Source organism: Crocuta crocuta, unplaced genomic scaffold, assembly GCF_008692635.1.
Source record: "Crocuta crocuta isolate KB4526 unplaced genomic scaffold, BGI_CrCroc_1.0 scaffold147, whole genome shotgun sequence".
Lineage (NCBI taxonomy): Eukaryota > Metazoa > Chordata > Mammalia > Carnivora > Hyaenidae > Crocuta > Crocuta crocuta.
This window is the reverse complement of record NW_027532594.1, coordinates 7,904,887-7,919,090: the sequence shown is the minus strand read 5'-3', so window position 1 is coordinate 7,919,090 and position 14,204 is coordinate 7,904,887. Positions and strand designations below refer to the sequence as shown.

General features: G+C 43.4%; 1 protein-coding gene across 2 annotated transcripts in view; it reads left to right on the top strand.

The window, feature by feature from the left end:
- The first annotated feature begins 1 nt into the window (after position 1).
- Positions 2-14,204, top strand: part of LAMA4 (laminin subunit alpha 4) — a 142,180-nt gene continuing 127,977 nt past the window's right edge. The window contains exon 1 of one of the 2 annotated variants that reach the window (XM_077779991.1): positions 2-243. In XM_077779991.1, the coding sequence (XP_077636117.1) occupies positions 49-243 (195 nt within the window). In that variant the 5' untranslated portion in view covers positions 2-48. The remainder of the gene's footprint in view (positions 244-14,204) is intronic. The other variant, XM_077779990.1, reaches the window with a different exon arrangement.

The window sequence follows — 14,204 nt, the reverse complement described above, 5'->3', positions numbered from 1 at the left end:
CTAGGCCGCCGAGCCGCAGGCAGCGCCCTGCTGGATGGCAGCGGAGAGATGACCGTGAACTCTGCCGGGCGCGCAGTCCTGCGGCTGTGGCTCCTCTGCGGCGCTGCCTGCGCGGCCGCGGCGGCCGGGGACGACGGCGCCGTTCCTTTTGACATTGAAGGGAGCTCAGCGGTCGGCAGACTGGACCCGCCTGAGGCGAGCGAACCCCGCGTGGCTCCCGGAAGGCTGCCGCCTGCTGCCGAGGTACAGTGTCCTTGCCCTTGTCACCCCGGCCCGGGGCACCTGTGGGTGCCCCGCTCCTGTCCCTCTCTCTCCCCCTTCTTCCCTCCCCCATCTGCCCTGAGAGTTTCACCTGCCCCAGGTCAGTTCACAAACTTGAAGTCTTACTTTGTAAGCTGGATCCAGGGCGTCGCGAGCTGGGAGTTGAGGCTTTGGAACCGGGCACTGTTCAAACTAGCAAAAGGGCAGGTGTCCTGTGCGCTGGGAGCTGGTCGGCTTGGACTCTCACCTGGGGCCGCAGTGGCACTTCCTTCTGCCACTTGTGTGTCCCAGGAGAGTCACTTAAAGTGTGTGTGCCCTGTCCCTGGCTTCCTGCTCCTCTGTGATGTTGGGGAAAATACTACGGGGCCCATCTTTTTGTCACAAATCAAACAGTAGGTCCTCTCCAAAAGGGGAGAGTGAGTGGGTGAGCGGCTGAGGGTGACGGGATACTAAGGAATCTGTTGGGAAACTGCAGAGCAGATACCTTAGACAGGAGCCACTATCTTCCAGAAGCAAAAAGTTGTGATGAAAATCAAGCCCCATCCCCAAAGTTAAAATGACTGGGATATGCTACTGGTGATGTGTTGATGCAAAGAGCTGCTGTTTGAGTACCTTACAATAGCTTTTATGTTGAAAGCCAGAACCAGAAAGTGGAAATTGGGTAAAGGAGGATGAATCCAGAGCGAGTGATTTAAGAGTCCCCTGAGCCAAGATGACAAGGGCATGTCCAGTGCGTGGGAGATGCTAAGTAGGAGGAAAATGAAGTCACCTAAGTTCATGGGAAAGGAAGGAGCAATTGACCTAACACCACACACACACACACACACACACACACACACACACACGTGCTATAGCTATGGTTACAGCAACTATAGAACCAAAGCATTGATGTAGGTTGACACCATTTCTAATAGCACCAAAGTCTGGATTATTGCAATTAATTCTACTAATTATTAGTATAACTTGGGGGTATTTATTATTACTTCTAAAATATGGTACAAGGAGATGGTCCTTCTCCAGGAGTAAGTCCCACCCACACACCCCAAAAAAGAGGGGGGGTAGGGCCAGAGCATACCAATTTCCCACTGTGGTTCAAAAAGTAACCTCTATAGGAAAAAGGGGGGCATGGCTGACTTCTACCCAGCTTCGTGCCCCCCAGACCTGGGGAGAAGCCAGGCCAAGAGAGACACCATGCAATGGGAAGGCATTGCTTCTCCACAGGCTTGGAATTAACCCCTAGGTAGCATTATTTCCACCTGTTGCTTTGATCGTGGAAAGCCTCAGAACAAAATGCTTAAGGGTAGAGTTGCCAGATAAAATACAAGACATCTAATTAAATTTGAATTTCAAATAGCAACAAATAAATTTTTTGGTTTATGTCTCAAATATTGCATGGGACCTATTTACAGTAAAAAACTATTTATTGTTTCCCTGAAATTCAAATTTACCTAAGCATTCTGTATTTCTATCTGCTAATTTTAAAAAGATGGGCACACATAATTTTTTGTAACTTGTATCCTACAAAAAGTAGGAAAATAATTATTTGATTTTTAGGGAACCTTAAATTTATTGCTGAAACTCTGAGCAATGTCTTATATACTCATATATTCAGTGAAATAATAGGAAGACAGTATAGAAGAGCATTTTGGATTTCAGGCTTTGCAGCCTGATGTTCCCAAGTTCAAATTTCAATTTCCCTTCTCCTTACCTGAGGCAAATTACAGATGCCCAAATTATACAGAAAGAGACTAAGGCTTAGAGAAGTTATTGATGCCTACTTCATACTTCCTAGAGTTACTGTGATGAAATTAGATAAAATATACAGACAGAATGCTTAACACAGTACCTGGTACGGTGTTAGTGCTGTATTATACATTCCAAGTCTTGTTATTCATAGTATAAAATATGCAGGTGATCGAATTATAAGAAACCCTTATTTGGGAATATTTCTCAGAACGTTATTTTTACGGCACTATTTTACTTAATAATGCTATATCTCTATCTTTCCAAGCAGAAAGCATGTCCTATAGTGAGTTAAATGTGTAATACTGTCAGAGTCCAATAGGTTCAGAATGCCAGTTCCGGCTTTTGGTTTAGGGAAACAGAAAGAAGCTATTAGTCATTCCAGAAGGGTCAAAGTATATGGTGTAGAAAGTGTGGGGTTGGAGTAATTACGTTCCCACTGCATAGTTTCACATAATATCTCCAGTTCGCTTGTGGTCCCATGGAAATCCCAATGCCCCACCATTCAGATTTCCCATGCTCTTTATAGCCAGTAAGGAGACTGTAAACCAAATACACTCTGGAAATTTAATAACATGATACAACCACTCTACTGACTTGGTTCAGAAGATTGTATTTTCATCTATAAACAGAGAGAGAGAGACCATGGACACATGTGACACATTATTTTAGGAGGTTTGCAATGCAGATGGAGGGCTATTCTAAAAATACATTCATTTTACTTCACTTGGATTTATATGAATGGTTGGTCCTCAATTTTCCTTCAAGGGGAGGAAGGAAAGTACTAAGGCAAGCATACAGCAGTGGGAGGTGCTTGGCTGATGGCCCTCCAGAGGCTCTCCCAGACTCGTCGATAGCAAGACGTGTGTCCTCTCCACCCCTGGGTCCTCAGTCCTCAACAGAGGACTCCAGACTCCGGCACACTCTGGTGCCCAGGGTAAGTTAGGGGCTCAGTTACATTAAATACAAACTGAATAAGAGGATGAGGAGCACTGGCTCACCAAGAAAGAAGGCTCATCCTTTCCTTCTCAAACAAGCCCAAGCTTCCCCCAGGATCCTGGGTATGAAAAGAGGAGCACCCGCGGGTAACTCAGTGCTAATTTGGTAGGGTTTTCCCACCTTCTGCTTTTTCACAAGCAATTTCCTGCATTCACTATTGCTGAGTTTATGATGAGAGCAGTGTTTCTCAGTAGGCTGGGCAAAGGGGTGATGGGTGGTTTCAAAAAAGAACAGTCAATGGTCTAATAGTTTACATTTAAGAAGAGAAAGTCTTGCTTTTATCATGTGCATGCTAGGAAGTAAAACTAGGCAGAAATCTTCTTAACCAATATGGATGTGCAAAAGCTCTGGAAGGGAGACAGGGATGGGGACAGGGACGGTCCCCTAGGAGAGGGTGTCACAATGTCCTTGGCAGGAATGACAGTCTTGTCTGTCAAAGCGAAGCCAGAATTAAATAAGGTCAAGAACACTTAGGTTAGAGGTTGACACTATGGGAAGAAGCCACCACATAAAGACTCAAAAGAGGGAAGGGCAAAATGAGAGGTGGTGGGGTAACAGTGCTGTTACTGCCCTTAGTACATAATTGAGAAATTAAAGGAAATACAGGACAGTGTGGAACAAACTTCTCTCAGCGAGGAGAACAGGAATTTACTTCCTGGTAACCTGACTGGGCTTTGCTGCTGTTGTCGTTATTGTTAGTGTCCCTCCAAGAAAATCAGTGGCCCGTGAACCACATGTGCACATGTACCCCACACTGGACAAACTCACTTGCTTTTAATTTTTTTTATTTATTTTTTAAAATGTTTTATTTATTTCTAGGAGAGAGAGAGAGAGCGAGAGACAGTGTGAGCAGGGGAGGGTCAGAGAGAGGGAGTCACAGACTCCGAAACAGGCTCCAGGCTCTGAGCTGGCAGTCAGCACAGAGCCCGACGCGGGGCCCGAACCCACGAACCCATGACCTAAACGAAAGTCGGACGCTTAACCGACTAAGCCACCCAAGCGCCCCAACTCACTTGCTTTTAAAAAAGAACTATGAACTAGACTAACTCTGAGTAACTTTTCCTCTAGACTCTTTTTATTGTTGATACGTGATCCTAGGCTCCAACATAACTGGGACCCTGCCACCAAAAGATTGCAGTATGTTTATTAAAAGGCAGCTTAGATCTCTTTCACTCTCTGCTTTCCTTTTCCTTATCTTGGGCCCTTACTTTGAAAGAGGCCCTATTGAATCGCCTGAAGACCTCTAGTCACTGGCCTGAGCCATCATTCTATACTGCTGTTCAACAGTGCATGTAGGTATTGTGAACCCCCACATGTGGGCATTATTTCATTCACTTAATATCATCCAACAGGCATGTTTGGAGCCTTATTGCATGAAGAGCAGTAAAGTAGGTGCCAGGAGGGACAGAAAGAAGGCAAAGTCACGTCCCTCGCCTCAAGGAATAAGCAATCTAAGAAAGAAAAATGTTCATAGTCACCATATAAAGCAGAATGAATTAATGCTCTGTAACAGTGGCTGTAAGCTAAGGGCCAGGGGGGTAATGTGGAAAAAGTATTACTCCAGAGCCAGGCCAGTAGGACACAATCAACCTACTCACCAAATACCAAAGAAGGTTCCTGGGAAACATTATTTTAGAAAGACTAAATATAGTGGCAGTAGTAATAATAATAGCATGGCTGATGGCTAATGCTCATTGAGTATTTACCATGTGTCAGATTCTAATCTAAGCACTCTCCATGAGCTATATTTTTTCTCCCTCTACAACTCAGTGGGGCTTGTATAGTTATTCTCTTATTTTTCAAACAGGGAGACTGAGGCAAAGAGCATTTGCCCAGGCACCCTACCTGGTAAGTGGCACAGCTAGGAAGGAATTTATGAAAGTAATTCAACTGTCCCGGAGTACCCAGGTAAAAGTGATTAGGTAAATAGAACTATCTGTAGGCATAAGTTTTAGTCAAAGTTTTAAGAATTTCTTAAAATAAAACCTATAAAATGCCATTCAAAGACTATTTGTGCAATGCTTGCTGAGTGAATAGCATAAGATGCATAAAATTTTAGGATTATCAAAGAATTGAGATAACTTCCCTTTCCTGACCAATCTAATAACTACTTTTTAACCTACTCACATAGGAAAGACAGAAATTAATACATATTGACTTCTACTATGTCCCATGAAACTACATGTATTATCTTTTGTAATACTCAATAATGAACATTATACCCATTTATCAATGAGCAAATTGAGGTTTGGAGATGGTAAGTATCTTGCCCAAGGTTTCCAAATCCCATTCTTCTTTTCCCCAGCATATCACTGGGTCCCCACTGAAGAAGACCCATATCTAGGGTCTTCTTGCATCCCATTTTCCTTTTACAAGCATATTCTAGTATGTTTCCTCTGCATGAGGCTATAGTCTACATTAGAAGCTCCATATATAGATTAATTGGTAACGAATTCAGAACAGCACCATCTAGAGGAATACATGGCCTATCTTATAGAATTTATTATAAAATTGCTGGAAAATAAAGAATTCCATTTGCTATAGTTCCAGAGTTCTCTGATTTAACCATAAGTTTTTTTTATTGTAGTAAAATATGCTTAACATTAAATTTTCCATTTTAACCATTTTTATGTGGCAGTAGGTACATTCACACTGTTATATTATCATCACCACCATCTACCTCTAATTTTTTTTCATCTTCCCAAACTGAAACTCAATACCCATTAAACAATAGCTCCCCATCACTCCCTTTCCCGGGCCCTGGCACCATCACTTCCACTTTCTATTTCCATGAATAGTACGATGATAGATACTTCATATAAGTGGAACCTATATTTGTTCTTTTGTGTCTGGCTTATTTCATTTACCATAATGTCTTCAAAGTTCATCCATGCTGTAGCATGTTTTCAAATTTTCATTCTTTTTTGAGGGTGAATAATATCCTAATATATGTATGTATCACGTTTTGTTTATCCATGTACCTGTTGATGGACATTTGGGTTGTTCCTCCCTTTTAGCTTCTGTGACTAGTACTACTGTGTACATTGGTGTACACATAGCTGTTTTGACCTTCTGCTTTCAGCAATTTGGAATAGATGTCCAGAAGTGGAATTGCTGATCGTACGGTACAGAAAAAAATGTAAAGCTTGGATTCCTAAAGAGGCCAAGCAGAAGAAAAAAAAAAACCCCACGAAAACAACAACAACAAAAACCTGGGCAGTGAAAGGAATAAATCCTGTAAGTGGTGGATCCAAAGTGACAGGAGAAGGGTTGCTTCTTCCAGAGGGACACCCACTTGTGTGTTGCCAGGCCTTTTGGGTTTTTTAGCAGAGAACAGAATTGGATTCTTAAGTGAATTTGCTGACTCATTTTTTTTAATACTCTGTGGGAAGTGCATCTGATGGCCCCATTTAGCCCAAGTGCTGTTTATTTCAGTCTCTGCTTAACGTTTGAAATTCACCTTCCATCAAAGGTACAACGTGGGCATGTAGCCAGACAGATGTGCGATGAATTCAGCCCCACTACTTTCTAGCTGTTTGACTTTGAACAAATTAGTTCATCCTTCAGAGGCTCAGTTTGTTTGATTGTGGAATGAATAGAAAGGTATTTGCCTTGCAAGATTGTTGTGAAATAGTGTATATGAACTGCCTAACAAAGTGCGCCTTCAGTTCCCTCTCTTCTGTGCCTCCCCCTGCCCTTTCTCTTCCACTGTTTTTATCTACTGCAAGTTAAGACTTGTTTTATCAGTTTATTTTTATCTAAACTTTTACTTCTTCCGTAAATTTGATTACTTCCAATTTTTCCATACAAATGTGCTGATTAGCCAACAATGGAGAAGAGGGGACTGTACTTTAACTTTTATAATCATTGTATCCCTAAGGGTTCTTTAAACATAGCCTTTCCCCAGTGATTGGATGAGCTAATAAGTGAAGAGAAATGAATGACTCTTTCTAAATTCCAGAGAAGTTAAACAAAAATACCAACATTTTTGATATGACAAGGACTATAACCTTTTTTTCTTTCACAATTCTCAAATCTGACTTTTCATAGTTTTTTGAAATATGTAATGTCAAAAACACTTCTCTTCTTTTGGGCTTTTTCTCGCTCAGAGTTACCCTATAAATGTAGTGATGGCCAGACATAATTTTGAGACATTTGATTGATTAGGAACCATTAAAGTCAGATTCCTAGCACATCTTTGAGTTCCACGAGTTGGTATTTCCAAACAGTTATTGATTTGTTTTCCAAAACCAGTAAATCTGCTGGTTCATTGAGATGTAGTGACCACATAGAAGGATATTTAAATATCTACTCCAGCATTTGCCAAAAAGCGGCATTCTTTTTCCAACTGTTTTCTTTCTTGCTCCTAGTGTGGTAAAGTTAAATTCTGGGAAATGGTTTGCTGAAGGGAAGCTTAGCCACAGATGTTTGTAATTCCAACTTAAGTTTCCCATCAAAGTCTTAATGAAATTCAGCTGCCAGCAGTTAGGGGCTGACTCTGGGTCTTTTTATCATGAGAAACTTGGGGAAAATAGCATTCCGAGGCTGAATGGTAGTGGGAAAATGTCCATATTCAAGCTCAAATCCCCTGCATAAAGAAAAAAAATACAGAGAGAAACAAATATGTTTTAAAAAAAGAGAACAGAGGGGTGGTCTGACATACTTTGAGCAATAGGCAATATGACCTCCTTTCCACTTTCAGGACTTTCTTAGTTTGTGTGTTGTGTTTTGGAAGAAGCGAGGGATCCAGTGTTTACCTAAATGGAGCGAAATATCTACATTTATGACTCCCTGAGAACTGATGAGTTGGAGAAATCCCATACCACCAACAGCTGCATTAGCGCACGTCTCCTGCAGACGAGACCAGTAACCCGTGCTGCATATACTACAGCTAAGGGGGCCCTTGAGCGCAGGGTAGACTTTGCGCATTCGTATTCATTTTGAAATCGTGCCCTCCATTACGTGAAGTGGCATGATGACTTTAAAGGAAATGGGGGAATCTAAGGATCAGAGATGTCTTCACTAAAACTCCCCTCGCCTCGAGGTGACTGTTAACATGCAATCCTGCTGTCTCCTTGCAAAGTAAATTGCAACAGGGCATACTGCACAGCTCTGGAAAGCCAAATGTCAGCCCAAAGGAATGTACAACATAGACACCCGCAGAAGGCAAGAGAAATATCTAGTGAGCCTCATACCTTGGGATGCTAGCGCTGTAGAACCATCTAGCATTACAGCAAGAACCAGAGCACAGATGTGGGATCTCGGGCTTAAAAATTGTGGCCGGCCTCTCCTTCCACAGTAATCTACAGTGCCTTTCAAGTTTCACCGCCAGGCGCTCTGTGTGTGTGTGTGTGTGTGTGTGTGTGTTTCTCCCTTGAGGAACTGTGATACAATTTAACAAGCTCAGAGTAACCTAAAAGTAACCTCTCTTCCTCCTGCTGATTCGCCTGTGAGGCCTGAGAGCAGGAGAGTGATTCTGTCATCTGTGATTCTGGCGATCCCCAGGTCACAGGTGAGGTGCTAAATGTGTGTTATTGGGACACTGAACAGAGTCTGAATGCCTGGAGACCGGCCAGGGTTTGTGGTGCATGAATAAATTGCCTCATTCTGTATTTTTCCCTTGGAATTGTTGTCTGTCATAATCGCCGCCAGGAGACACCCTGAAATTCCATCTATAAGAAACCAGCCCTGAAGCCCCTATTGCAGCACAGAATTCAGCATAAAGAAGGCCTGTTTGAATGCTGAGGCAGTGGGTGGTTATTACTGGATGTATAACCCTATTCTATCTTGCAGTGTGAACCGTAAAATCAAAGGGATCATAGAATGTTAGATCTAGAAAGAGTTTAGAGATTCAGCCTTCTCATTTTGCAGACGAGGAAACTGAGCCTCGGGGTGGGAGACGGTTAAGGCACTTCACTCAAGGACACAAAGCTCATTCATTAGCAGCAGTGCCAGGAACTGCATCTTCTGACTGTCAGCCTTATACTCTTTCAAACTGTTTCAGTGGACTATCTGTCCTTCTATATGATTTTTCTCTTAAAGAGATAATCTTTAGGAGAGAAAGTGTTTGCTTCACATGTCCTATGGCTCACTTTTCTCTTTATTGTTTCTATTTATCCTTAAGTTGAATAATCAGTAGGAGAGTCTCGGCGGAATTCAGCAGCGTGGGACAAGCACTGGCATGTGAGTTTGGAACCAACTCCTGGTTCTCAGCCGGGCCACTAACAACCCCATCACCTTTACCAGTTGAAGGAACCTGGGCCAGTCCCTTCACCTCCTGGGCCCTCGGTTTCTACAGTTTAAAAAGAAGAAAACAAAATACGCAAACAAAAACAAGGTTACTTCTAGCAACGGAGTTCTGCAACTGTCTAATAAATAGATAAAAATGTATGCTGATTGAAGGAGAGCTGGCTTAAGGAAGAGAATCACTCAGAGTCGCAGCTGCCACCCCGGTTAGAACCCCAGGACTGCGGAGCCTCGAGCCTGGGGGAAACACAAGGGTCCTGATCTGGTGGGGTTGGGGGCGGGACTTGGGGGCTTTAGTGGGTCCCTCTCCCTGCTTCTTGGTGAGGGTGGTTGCAGAACAGAGCACTGGCCCAGCCCCAGACATGAGCCTTTCCAAGGTGACCCCCAAGAGGCTTCCCACACAGCTTCAGTTGCAGACCCCTAAGCGTGTCCATGAATGTCAGTCTCCCACACCAAGGCTCCCGAGTACTGCCCCCTGACTTATCCAGACCCTTGACAGTGACCCTAAACGTGAGGCTCCACACGGAGACATGGGAGGGATGATGTTAGGGGAATTGAGGGACACAGAGAACTGCTGAGGGGAGGCTCCTGTCCTTGCATCTTGTTAACAGTTAAAGGCAAATGACAGAGGCTCTAGAGAGGAGAATGTACTTCCACTCAGTGCAAAAGGAAGGGAAAGCCAATGACAGATTATTGATTCATCATCAACCGAGCGGCGCCTGGGTGGCTCAGGTGGTTAAGCATCCAGCTCTTGGTTTCGACTCCGGTCATGATCTCATGATTTGTGAGTTAAAAGCCCCGCGTAGGGTCCCACACTAACAGTGCTGAGCCTGCTTGGGATCCTCTCCCTCTCCTCCTCTCTCTGGCCCTCTCCCACTGAAATGCGTGCAGATTCTCTCTCTCTGTCTCTCTCTTTCAAAAATAAATAAATAAACCTTAAAAAATCAACTGAAATCACAGCATTACAGTAGCCATAGTATAGCTGTCAACTGAGACTTCATGTTAAAATAAAGAGGAAGCCTAATTTGATAAGCTGCTCTAGATTGGGCAGGACACAGCCTTTGGAAGCGCGTATTCTTAAGGACCTTTCTGGAAGTCCGAGTGGTTAGTGTGTGAGGAAACTCGGTATGTGAATGCCCCGGTTGGTGCTAGCTGTGTGGAACAGTGTGTCCACCATGGGGAGCCCAAGTGTGGCCCAAGGAAGGCAGCATCAGGAAGGAAGGAAGGCGGCTCCTGTCGGAGATGCAGGCTGTCGGGCACCACTCCAGAATCCGAATCCGCATTGTCACCGGATCCCCGGCCCATTCAGATGCACATTAGAGTAGGATAGAGTAGGAGACGTGCAGGCCTCTCCGTTGCAGCAGAGCTTGAATATTAATGGACTTAGAGGAAATTGAGAATCCAGAAAGGGAAGCTCTTTTGATGTAATTATAGGGAGGCCTAAAATAGAAACCCAGATCACGCTGTGTGAGGCTAGGGGGCGGCTTCCCCGGCCCACACAGGTACTAGCCCCAGGGCCTGAAAAGCTGTCCTGTAGAATAAAAGACAATCTCCAAGCCAACGGCTGCTTCCGGGCACGTGGCGGAGTTGAAACCGCGGCCCACACACCGTCGGTGCTCGGAAAGGCGTTTTTAAGAAACGACAAGAAAGATGGGGAAGGTTGCTTCTTACCTCTCCCTACTTCCCGGCACCCCTAGCCTGGAAACGGGACCCCTGGAGACTCTGTGTCCTTGAGGGAAAGGGAGGCGGGGAATAACTTACTTGTGGCATCTGCTTGAAAATAGGATGTTTGTTGCTCACGCTTTTCAGGAAATAGTGGAATCTCAATGCTTCTCTTGCGAATAAGGGAGGCTTTCTAATTCAGGATCATGTGTTTTCTGGGAGTGAGAAGTGTGGTGTTTGTGCTAGGCTAGAAAGATAATGTGAAGAGATATGGAAGAGCTACTTCCACAAAATGAGGATTGCCGTGGCTCATCCTCAAGCTGGTACTTCTCTAGACGGATTGATATCTGTAGGAAAGTGCTCGTGAGCCTGTGCCTCTCCTGCATCAGAGGGGGCATGTGCATCCTGCTGGCAGATTCTGAATCTCCTTGATGCAGCCTCAGCCCTGAGAAAAGCTATTTTAGAACAGCCTTGAACTCCTTCAAGACGCCTCAATGGCTGATTTCAAAGATCCTTTTAGCTTTAACTCCTAAGCATTTGCTTAGCGCTCACTGTGTCCAGGGATTGCTTTAGGCACTATGTTTCTGTTATTAATTCATTTATTCCTCATAACATAATGGAAGGCACTGCCATTAGTACCACTGTATAGATGGGGAAACTGAGCCACATGAAAGCTGATTAACTTTTCCAAGATCACAACTTAGAATCTGGCTGCAAGCCCATAATCTTTATCCTATAATGATCCTTTAACATCTATGTTTCTAAATCTCACAGCGCCTTACAGTAGCTCAGCTAACAGGGATCACCAGTATGATTCAGGGATGCCAGAGAGATCTAGTAGCTGACAAGCCTATAAAGAATATTCTAATTACTGGTATGTTTATATTTTTGTGTTTTTTTTTTTAATTTAGAGCATAACGTGACTTTATCATCTCAGCAACAATGAGAGGTTCTTCTTTGTACATAATAAGAATAAAAATTGACGTAATTTCTGAACGTGTATGTTTTCATGTATCTCCAGCTATGCTAAGCATGAATCATTTCAGTAGGACCCTGAGTTTACTTTGTGGATCTATTGCTTAAAAGAGTTTGAGAGAAGGATAAAGAAAGAAACCAAAATGTGGTAAAAGCAGGTCCTTAGGGAAAATGATTAGAAAAAATCGAAGATCAATGAGACTTCAGGCTTAGTTTATGGTGAGCACTCTCTTCCTGGCTTGTAAATAGTCACCTTTTCTCTGGGTCCGCACCTGTCCTTTACTCCGTGCATGTGCGGAGAGGGAAAGGGTTCTCTGGTGTCTTTTCCTCTATCAGGCCATACCCTTATGAACTCACTTAACCATTATTACCTCTTTCTAGGCCCTATCTCCAAATACAGCCACATTGGGTATTAGAACTTCAACACAGGAATTTGTGAGAGACATAAGAACCATAACACCTACCAAGTGCAGTGTGTTAAGCAATAACTCATTTTTATTTTTTTAATATTTATTTATTTTTCTGAGAGAGAGCATGCACAAGTGGAGGAGGGGCAGAGAGAGAGGGAGAGAGAGAGAAATCCCAAGCAGGCTCCTCACTGTCAGCACGGAGCCCAACGTGGGGCTCAGACTCACAAACCATGAGATCATGACCTGAGCTGAAGTTGGATGCTTGACCAACTGAGCCACCCAGGTGCCCCAGCAATAACTTATTTTTAATGAGATAAGAGAGCTTCTGATAACATAAGATAATCAGTGTTATCACTTTGTATTACCTTCAGCCAGAAGCATAAACAAACACAAAAATTTCACATTTCATTTTAGTTGTACATTTCTTATGAGTATGTTAGAATTAATTTTAATTAAATAATATGAAGTGTGGAAATATATAGCCATCTCGTATCCTTTAGGTGTCCAGGGACACTTGATTGGTCAGTATCAATACCTTTACTCTCTTAGTTTAAAAAAGGTGTCTACTACTTTCGTGATATCATGTATGCTACAAAGATAAATACAACACGGTTGAAAGGATGAAGCAAGGACACCAGTCGTGTAATACAACTAAACTGATATGTTATAAAAATTCTTGGGACACCTGGCTCAGTAAGTTGAGTGTCTGACTTTGACTCAGGTCATGATCTCATGGTTTGTGGGTTCGAGCCCTGCGTTGGGCTCTGTGCTGACAGCTAGCTCAGAGCCTGGAGCCTGTTTCAGATTCTGTGTCTCCCTCTCTCTCTGATCCTCCCCTGTTCACACTGTCTCTCTCTCTCTCAGAAGTAAATAAAATATTTAAAAATTTTTTAAGAACAATTCTTAGAAGGTTTAAAAGAAAGGTTCATTCCTGGTGGGCAGCTCACAGGTGACTTCAAGGGAGAGGTGGCATTTGAGTTAAATCTTCAAGACTGAGGGAAATTCAAGGTGAAAGGACAGAATAAGGAAGACAAAAGACAGAGGGTTTCTTCTAGAAAGGGGTACAGTCTCAGCTGGTGAGACTATACAACTGGGAGCCACAAGATTTCAGAGAAGAGAAGAAACTCAGTGAGAGTGTGCTTCCCGGTCAATATTAATCTGGAAACAGGATACTGGATGCATTGGGCAGGCCTGGCTGGAATCAGCGTCACCTGTGTTGGGGCACCTGGATGGCTCAGTCGGTTGAGTGCCCAACTCTTGATTTCACCTCAGGTCATGTTCTCATGGTTTATGAGTTTGAGCCCCACGTTGGGCCCTTTGCTGTCAGCACAGAGCCTGCTTTGGATCCTCTGTCTCTCTCTCTGCTCCTCCCTGCTCTTCTCAAAAATAAGTAAACATTAAAAAAAAAAAAAGAATCACCTATGTCATGCATTGGTAATTATCCAGGAGACAGTAAGAAGGGCCTGGATTCGAATGGTGGCTGTAGTCTGGAAAGGAGAGAAAAAATGTTGTGGTCATTGCAGAGATTCTATAAAGACAACGTGCTGTATGTTTGGAGAGCAAGGGTGAGGGATAGATGTGTCAAAGGCGCTGTTGATGTTTGTAGAAATGTATTACATCATGGGGAAAAAAATCTCTTTGGAGACGTTTTAACCTAAGACCTACTAACTCAGTGACTCCAAGCTGAAGCTTCACAGAAATGCCTTGGGTATAATTTGGGGTGAGGGAGGCTGAGCAGCAGGAAGTTGGGGCTTTGCTCCCTTCAACCAGAACATTTTTTTAAATCTGTTTTATAGATGGATTCCACATGATATTTCACTTGGGGGGGGAAAAGGAGATCTCTACTCTAAAATTTGAGTAAATCATTATGTTGGGAGCTCCCAAGTTCATATTGTAAATCATGGCCAG